This window comes from Zeus faber, assembly GCF_960531495.2.
Source record: "Zeus faber genome assembly, chromosome: 18".
Classification (NCBI taxonomy): Eukaryota; Metazoa; Chordata; class Actinopteri; order Zeiformes; family Zeidae; genus Zeus; species Zeus faber.
This window is the reverse complement of record NC_137210.1, coordinates 2,834,035-2,844,034: the sequence shown is the minus strand read 5'-3', so window position 1 is coordinate 2,844,034 and position 10,000 is coordinate 2,834,035. Positions and strand designations below refer to the sequence as shown.

At 45.7% G+C, this 10,000-nt stretch overlaps 1 protein-coding gene across 2 annotated transcripts in view; it reads left to right on the top strand.

The window, feature by feature from the left end:
* Positions 1–10,000, top strand: part of LOC307244178 (E3 ubiquitin-protein ligase SH3RF3-like) — a 105,048-nt gene that overhangs the window by 71,440 nt on the left and 23,608 nt on the right. For both annotated transcript variants that reach the window (XM_080019262.1, XM_080019263.1), the window contains exons 2-3: positions 6,302–6,577; positions 8,889–8,984. In XM_080019262.1, the coding sequence (XP_079875388.1) occupies positions 6,302–6,577; positions 8,889–8,984 (372 nt within the window). The remainder of the gene's footprint in view (positions 1–6,301; positions 6,578–8,888; positions 8,985–10,000) is intronic.

Below are 10,000 nucleotides of genomic sequence, written 5' to 3'. Positions count from 1 at the left end.
GGTAAGGGGTGTGTGTGTGTGTGTGTGTGTGTGTGTGTGTGTGTGTGTGTGTGTGTGTGTGTGTGTGTGTGTGTGTGTGTGTGTGTGTGTGTCCATCTATCTGTGTGTTGTGTGGGCAATGGCGCCACTTTACCATGACATTTATGTTTCTGATTTCTAATTCACAATGTGCCTGTACCTCCAGGGGTTGTGCCAATTATCCTCCCAATTATCCTTGTGGATTCTGTTCCCCGATTCCCACCCCCACCACAACACACACACACACACACACACACACACACACACACACACATTTTTCTATCTTGCTCTTTATACTGTATCAGGGCGTTCTACACATACACACACACACACACACAAACACACACACACATACAGTATAATGTGTGTGTGTGTGTGTGTGTGTGTGTGTGTGTGTGTGTGTGTGTGTGTGTGTGTGTGTGTGGGTGTGTGTGTGTGTGTGTGTGTGCATGTTTGTGTGTGTGTGTGTGTTTAGGATCTTCTCGCGATGTGCGCCATTGCCGAAATGCATTTCCTCCTCTTGCGTCAGTCAGGGCTGATCTGGGTACAGCTATACAGGGAAGGGAATGAGGGGAGGCCCCCCTCGGGGCCAAATGCATGAGATCAGATGTGTTCGCCAAGGGGCCCTGGGGTGTTGTCTCTAGCGCCAAGGGAGTGTGCATGTGTATGTGTTGCCGTTTTTATGTGTGTGTGTGTGTGTGTGTCTGTGTCTGTGTGTGTGTGTGTGTGTGTGTGTGTGTGTGTGTGTGTGTGTGTGTGTGTGTGTGTGTGTGTGCGTGTGAGTGCGTGTGTGTGAGACATCTCTGCTTATAGACTGATGTGCCCTGCCTCGTCTCAGCTGTACCAAATGCTGACAGTGTTGTTATCATTGCAAACACCTGCTTTGCAAAGAAAAGCAAATGTTAAGCTATTATCTTTTTTCCCTTTCTTTTGTTTTCCCATTCATCTCCCAATATTTTGCCCGCTTGTTTATTTCCATGCTGTTTCTATAAGAACTTCTTATGTTGACTATGCGTGTTGACTATTTGGGGGGGACTGGTGTTATTCTTTGGCATCCTCTGTATTGTCTTTCAGCGGCGTATCAGTGTTATTGATATTTTCATGCTGCGATACACAAGGTCAATTTTTTTTTTGAAAAAGCATGTGAGGTCTGAAATATAAGAGAGAATTTCATCGGACTAAAGACTAAACTGGATGTTTGTTCTTTATACATTTCTTTCCCATGTAGTCCTAGCTCTTCAAAATAAGGGGTCAAATTGAGGTTCAGTTGCATTTCCAATTCACAGACATACATTGCGATACATATCGGCACCCTGTGAAATCCCCCATGGTTGTCGTGGTTAAAGCTGGCCCGATCATGATCAGTTTTCTACGCTGGCCTTCAGGGCAGTCACTGGATCTGCACCCACTGTAACGTTCACCGGTACTGGCAGGTTTGAACCCACAACAACGAGACAGACCATGTTGCAAGGAGAGTTCAGTTTACTTAAGTCAGCAGGCAAGGTGAAGTTGTTCGGACCAAGATGCAGGATTGTGAGAGGCAAGACAACACAAAGCCGACTCCATCTCCTGGTTCATGCACTCGACCTGACCATTGGATTGGGGGATGGAATGCTGATGACAGCGGTTTCTCTTGCAGTGGTTAACTTGGGTAATGGAATCAACTGGGTCAAGTCTTAGAGAATAGATCCACAACAGTTAAAGAGACGTGGGACCAGGGGCAATGAGGAACCGGGAGGGGATAAAGAAGGCCGGAGGGAGCTTGAGTGCTCTTATGCTGAGCACAGATCTGGTCCTTTGGTATCCTCCCCCATGGAGGACCACCAGCGTTGTCACAACAGTGCCAAGGTGCGTCTCACATCGTGATGACGAGCCAGGCGGCAGGAGTGACCCCACTGGAGAACCTGAGAGAGGAGACTGACAGAAACAAACAGGCAGTCATTAGGACCGGCACTGGGAGCAGGGTGCTCTGTATGGGAGCATTTTACCTTGTCCTCCACCTTCCAGGTTACCGCGTCGATGATGCATGTCAGAGGAAGGATGCCTTTGGGTTGTGGAGGAGTGCTTTCAGGCTGGAACTGACAGGACAAGGCGTTCTTAGAACCTGGTCGGTAAGAGAGAGTGAAATGAAAATGGTTAAAGAATAGGGCCCACCTGGCTTTACGAGGAGTCAGTCGTTTGGCTGAAGTTCAAGTTCAAGAGATTATTTGAACAGATGTATTCCAGATTCCTGTCATCCGTCCAGACCACAAATGGCTGCTCAGCCCCTTCCAACCAGTGCCTCCACTCCTCCAGTGAAAGTTTCACCGCCAACAGTTCCCAGTTGCCAATGTCAAAATTCCTCTCCGTCAGAGACAGCTTTCTGGAGAAGGCACACAGGTGAACCTTCTGATCCTCATCCGACCACTGAGACAGGACTGCCCCCATGGGGTGTCTGAAGCGTCCACCTCCACAATGAGCGATCTGGGAAGATGAGAATGCTTGCAGAGGTAAAAAAAGAAAATGAGTATGTCATCAAACAAACACAAAAACACAAACATTGAGCAGGTCCTGGAGAACATCATTGACCAACCTCTGGAAAACTGCAGGGGCATTGGTGAGACCAAAAGGCATGACAAACTACTCATCATGTCTGCTCGGAGTATTAAAGGCCATCTTCCACTCCCCTCCCTCCTTGATCCCCAACAGATGATCAGCATTCTGGAGATCGAGTTTGGAGAATAAAGTAGCTCCTTGGAGCAGTTCAAAAGCAGATTATATCAGTGGAAGAGGGTACCCCCCCCTTTGACGGTGATGTCATTGAGTCCGCTGTAATTGATGAAAGGGTGGAGGGAGTTGTCCTTCTTCTCCACGAAAAAACCCCAGGTCCAGCGGGGGACGAGGAAGGGTGAATGATCCCTGCTGCCAGAGAATCATTGATATACTTCTCCATAGTCATGGTTTCAGGAGCAGATAAGGAAAATAGCCAACATTAAGGAGGGGCAGTGCCTGGGAGCAGGTCAATGGCACAGTCTTATTGATGATGCGGTGGCATTGTAGTAGCCTGGGCCTTGTTAAAAACTTATTTCAGTCCAGCTAATCATTGAGGACTCCGGAAAGACCTGGAAACTCAGATGGAACAGGCAAACTGGACTCCGAAGACAGGGCAGATCTGAGACAGACAGCATGACAGTGAGCACTCCACTGCAGAACAGTTCCTGAAGCCCAGACAATGTGTGGGTTATGTATCATAAGCCAGCCATTGATGGGTAACCCCGTAAAGGAGGTGACCGCCGAGTGCAGTGGCGTGGATGGGCTTCTTAAGAGCCTCCCGTCCAATCCCAAGCTGAGAGGCAAGAGTCATGTCCAACAGGTTGGTGTCGGCGCCAAAGTCAATTAGAATGCTGATCGTGTGGGTCTCTCCAGAACAGCAAAGTTGAGTGGGAAGCAGCGGTCAAGAAAGCATTTCAAAGTTCATGGTTCAGCTTAACCCCGCCATCTGGATGAGGTCTGGCGCATCACTTACCAGACAGGAAGAAGCAAAATGGCTGTGCTGGCCGCAGTACATGCACATGTTCTCCCGCAGGCGACGATGTCGTTCTGCTGTGGAGAGACAGGTCGGGTCATCAGACCTGCATGGTCTCTGGGAAGTCGCTGGGCCCGCTAGAGACTGGTTCAGAAGAGAACCCTGGAGAATGGGATGATTGGGGAAGCAGACCCTGCGGAACAGCTGACAGCACTCTCTCTCCTACATTCCCCAAGACTGTGGTCAATGTCGATGGTGAGAGTGACAAGCGCATCAAGATCTGCTGGGAGATCTCGGGCCACCAGTTCATCCTTGTTGCGGTCGGAGAGTCCATTGCAGAAGGCATCAAAGAGTGACGGAGCGTTCCAGTTATTCTCCGCTGCCATGGTACAAAACTTGATGGAGTCATTGGACACAGACTCTCCGCCCTGCGCCAGATTGAATAATCCTCGAGCTGCCTCCCTTCCGGGAGTAATGTGATTGAAAACCTTCCGGAGATCAGCTGAGAACAGCCTGACAGACGAGCACATAGACAATTGCTTGTCCCAATCGGCGGTTCCCCAGTCTTTGGCTAGACCTGTGTGCAGCGAGGCAATATAGACCACCCAGGATCTCTCTGTGGGAAAAGCTGAAGAACACTGCACAAGGAATGGTCGGCAGGAACCAGGAGCGCCGGTAGAGGTGTGCATGTATCTGATGCTGGAGAAGATTAAACTGGAGAAGTAACCGATTCCATGGTCCGAAATGGAGAGTCCATCTCCTCAAATCCCTCCGCCACGGAGGTAAGTTGCTGGTCCTGATGCTGTATGGCACCGGCCTTTGCCAACAGCTCTTCCTGAAGTGAACCAGAGTCGCCTGAGTTCATATTGGCCAGATTGTAGTGTAATGTCCACTGGTACTGGCAGGTTTGAACCTAAAAGCAGGACAATGAGACAAACCAATTTGCAAAAACAGTTTAGTTTACTTTTCCAAGTCAACAGGCAAGGTCAAAACCGGGAGATCAGTCACTCAGGCAACAAATCCGATAAGGGGCAGGCAGGGAAGCCAATGTCCAGAAAGCAAAATAGCAAACAAAGGGAAGGGGACTGGTATGTATGCTGAGGGACTAATGAGCAAATGAGCTGCTGGTGAGGCAATGAGCAGGGAAACTAGGTGAAAGAATGAGGTGACTGCATGGCAAGAGGGAGTGACAGAATCTGAAATGAAAGGAGAGTTAGTGACATGACATGATAACAAAAACCCAATTAACTAATAGTTTAGTAGGGGAATTTGTTACACCCAGACACATTGCAACCACATATCAGGCCATATGCCCCAACCCACTCTCTGTTGTCTGTAAATGAATGGGGGCTGGTAGTGCCTCCACTGGAATGAGTTCTCAATCCAGACTCTTCTCATTCGTGGTGCCCCAGTGGTGGAATGAGCTACCCAGCTCATTATGCTTTGCAGAGACACTCACAACCTTCAAGAAACACCTGGAGACTCTGCTCTTTCTGGAACACCTGAATGCCTGATCCTATCTTAGCTATGACTAACTATTGTTGTTGACTAGTTTAAGTTGTGTTGACATAATACACAAACAACATGGGTCCTTAACATTTTTATCTGGATTCCTCACAGCTACCTTGCACTTGTATCTGGTTGAATTTAGAAACAGGTGCTCAGGCACTTAAATTCGAGGTGGTGTCACTGGTCGATGTATACTTTGATTGTTTCTAGACGGGCATGGAAGTCGCTTCGGTCAAAAGCGTCAAAAGAGCTGACGATTAATTGCAATTTACGAAGAGCTGTTTTTTTTTACATACATTTATGAAATTGTTTTTTACCTACTGTTTTTTCAACTGTAAAGAACCGCACATTTCCTTGGCTTTATACCGTGTAGCGCTGTCGGTTAATGTAATACACCGCCAGAAGCATCTGCAAAACCCAATTGGGAAGGCGCTGTGGCCACACATTCGGTGGGATGGGAAAAAAAACACAAACATCTAGATTTTTTGCATTTGTGGCATTGGTGGCTTTGACCGCCACCTTGCTGTTCAAATCCAAAAAACCGCCTCCCACAAGTTATCGGGCTCTCCCTTTTGGCCCTCCCATTTGGCTTTAAACCAAAATTTGGCCATATCTGTGCCGTTTGGCTTTGTGGCCTCAATACATGTTACTCTATGCCTACCCTAACATAACAAACAAATATATAATATATTCCTTTTGTCGAGAGAGCGGTTATGTGATATATAGGTGATGGAAGCACATCTTCAAATAAATAATGTATTGAATGTATTGAATATTACATATGAGATGTGCTGTTTGGTCCAATGAGTGTATGTGACAGCAATTATTGCAAACTATGTGTAAACATAGTTTGCAATTAGTTTGTAATTATGTCTCATGTAAACATACAGAACTGAACTGAATAATCCCACCAATAGCGAACTGTAGAGTGCACTACAGCAGGGACTATAAATTAGGAGACAGTTAATTTACGCCTCAGAGAGTGCCTGCGGGACCTCTCTAACCTGCCAGTAAGGTATACACAGTCAAGTTCTTTGATTCCACATTTTCTCAATATCTGAACATGAGTTCTGGGAGCTATTTTTCCCAATTAAATGAATCCACATACATTTTTTATATTTCTTACCTAAAGTCCTGTAAAATTTGGATGTAAATGCATACATTTTGAATAATTGCCTTCTGGAGGTTTTGTAATTATCAACAACGCTAATCACAGTGATGAATATTTTTTCTGTTTAAAACATTGCGTCACTTTCTGTTGTCTTGCAGAATGTTCCAGCACTGCCGTGCGGCAAGGCTCTCTACTCCTACGAGGGCAAAGAGCCTGGAGACCTCCAGTTTGCCAAGGGTGACATCATCATCCTGCGGCGCAAGGTGGACGACAACTGGTACCACGGCGAGCTCAATGGCTGCCATGGCTTCTTGCCGGCCAGTTACATCCAGCTGATCCGTCCGTTGAGCCAGACGCCCCCGCAGGGCAAAGCACTGTACGACTTTGAGGTCAAGGATAAAGACCAGGATAAAGACTGCCTGGCCTTCAGCAAGGTAACAAAGGACACACTTCAACTAACAGACACGCGTAAACGTGATCACATGCATTTCATGTGTGCAACATTCTTTATATATATATATATATATATATATATATATATATATATATATATATATATATATATATATATATATATATATATATTGGAATCTTGAATCTAGAAAGTCAAGCCTATTCACTTTTTTTTTTCCCACAAAAAATGTTTTCATTTTCGTCACAGGGTGTGGGCATGGCAAAGTGTTGAATTTCATGTTCGAAAAAAGTCACTGTAGGTACATGACTTTTTTGTCACCTTTTGGTCATTTTCATGCTCGGTACTTTCGCAAACTACTCCTAGGTGATTTTGCAGGTCCCACCACACTTGCACGTCCCACCAGCACTTGCACGGTCATCGCTGCTTGCAGCTTTAATTATTATTATCATTATTATTATACAACAGAGAGGGTGCTGGGAATAGAGGCTTGCACGCCAATTTCCTGGCTTTCCTATTATCTTCATCCTTCTCTGTTTTTCCTTCCTTCCTTCTTCCACCACCCTGTCAGAGTTGCTTTTTCTTCCTCTTCTTGTTTTGTTGTGTGTGTGTGTGTGTGTGTGTGTGTGCGTGTGTGTGTGTGTGCGTGCGTGCGTGCGTGCGTGCGTGTGTGTTTGTTTTCCTGTGTTAGGTTGGGTCTGGTGTAAACAGTCATTTGTATTCCTGGGTGCTCCTCTCCTCTTCAAAGCTTATCACTTTGTTCCTGCTGCTGCACAGGCTCATTTGTGCCAGGATGACGCTCCGCATATCCTCTCTATTGCTCTCCATCTCTTGCGTGCGGGCGTGTGTGTGTGTGTGTGTGTGTGTGTGTCTGTGTGTGTGTGTGTGTGTGTGTGTGTGTGTGTGTGTGTGTGTGTGTGTGTGTGTGTGTGTGCGCATGTGTGTGTGTGTGCGCGTGTGTATGTTTGTGTGTGTGCCTGTATATGAATAAGTGGAGTGTGTACTGAGATTTTGAGGTTAGGATCACTCAAGTGTCATCCTGCTTAGAAGGCAGCCATGCATTCCTCCACACACACACACACACACACACACACACACACACACACACACACACACACACACACACACACACACACACAGCTTTCTCTTTTTAGACAGGCACATTTGCATATAGTAGCATGGGTAAAATTATGTGTGTGTGCGTGCGTGCGTGTGCGTAATACAGACATCGTTATATCTACAGTTCCAACTAATGACAAGGGGAAAGTGTGGAATGAAGTTATTTTATCTCTCCGCCTCACTTTCACACACACACACATTGCAGCTCACCCATGACAATTTCTGTGTGCATGTACGTACATACTTACATAGTTATGTGGAGCCACTGTGTATGATATTATGTTCTCTGTGTGAGAGGTAATTACTCAACGAGACTAATACACAGTCTAATACTTATACACAATCTATTACTAATACACAGTCTAATACTAATACACAGCCTACCCGCATTACCAAGACGTCCGTAATGGGTCATCAAGGACCTCTGCTTTGTGCCGGGAGGAGAGGGGGGAAAAAAGATTAAGAAGAGGAGTCAAGTGGTGTTACGCCACTTGCGTCCAAATGCTAGAGGCTGAACTTACGATAATACCAAAATTCTGAGCTGGCAATTCGGTAAGTGTTGCGATTCTTCAATAAATCGGACTCCCTCAGCCTCCCTAAATAATTATAAAATACATTATAAATAATTTATGAATATATATAAATCATTTATTTAATAATATATGTCTGAATTGTATATATTATTAATTATTGATTTAATAATATTTTATAATAATATTTTTTTTTGTCATGAAATTAACCCAAGAAAACAAATCTAATTGAAATATGCATTGAGTCAATCTACCGCTCCCATTCGGCAGACAGAGGAACTGCTGGCGTCTTCCGTTCCTCTTCTGCATCTTATTTATGTGTATTTGCTGCATTTGGAACAACGTAGGAGACTGTCTCAGCATTGAACCCAAATATAGGTTATCCCAATAGACACAAAACCGAACCGAAATCTCCTTGTTGTGTGAGATATATTATAGCGGTTATAACCAATATCTAATTCTACACATTTTACAATTCTTTAAAGGAGTGTTGATTGTGTTTTCCAAGTCTTTTTGCTTGCCAACGCTGCAGTCTGTTCGGTTTTGACGCTGATCATGTGCAAGGCAGTTAAGGTTGTGTGTGTGTGTGTGTGTGTGTGTGTGTGTGTGTGTGTGTGTGTGTGTGTGTGTGTGTGTATGTTAACATCACTTTTCCTCTCTCTCTGTCTCTCCCTTGCCCTCCAGGATGAGGTGCTGACGGTGATAAGGAGAGTGGATGAGAACTGGGCCGAGGGCATGCTGGGAGACAAAATAGGCATCTTCCCTATTCTCTATGTGGAGGTAGGCGACACCCGTTGACACACACACACACACACACACACACACACACACACACACACACACACACACACAAACACACACACTCCTAAAAACCTTTTGTTCGTAGAATGTCTGCTTCATTTTAAATGTTCTTCTTTGAAATTTCGAGTCTGGCAGAGATTGTCACCCACACTCATCTGAAATAAGCATTGTTGGAGCCTACTGAGCCAAGAACTCTCAAAACATTCAATCTTACTGGGAGTGGGGGATATATAGAGGCTTTTAGTAAACCCTGTGTGTGCCACGATGTGACACTTTCCGCTTGGGGTGTCAGTGGAGCCACGACGCTGTTATCAATCCACTTTTGAATAAGCTCCAACAGGCGCCGAGATACTGATAGGGACATGGTCAGCATTTGATGGAGTGCAAAAGTCCTTCATCTTACTTCCAAAGATTGCAGCAGCGTAAATCCATTTGAAACAATCTATCAGCCTGTGTGTCACAAGCCTTTTGCGGGTGTAAAGGAGGTCAAATTGGCCTTTTTCACGATTTACTAAATCCAAACCGCAACTTTTAAATTTCGAGTGCGTGTCCCGTCATATCAACAATGGCCACATGAAAGCCTCAGAGAGCCACCGTACAGCATCGCAGTAATAGATCTGGTCCCTTCTCAGGGAACCATGGTCGTCTTTGCATGGTCAGATTTATGAATGCAGCCATGTGCACATGAGGCAATGAGTTGTACAGGAAGGCCCACAAGTGACAGCGATTGCTTCTGGTGTGAGCTAGAAGCGACAGCTCTTTCGCGTTTGAGTATACAGAAGCGATGAAATCACGGTTAGTGTCATTCGTGTCATTCGCGGTCAATATATCACTGGAGAGCCCGAACTGGGCACAAGTGTCAAATGTCAGTGGGGGGGGGGGGGCTATTAGGTCAATGACCTGACGCCAAAATGGGGTGGTAATGACTTTTTGAGTGAAGGATGCGTTAGGACAGATGACCACTTTGTCCCCTCCACCGACCAACTGCATTAAGG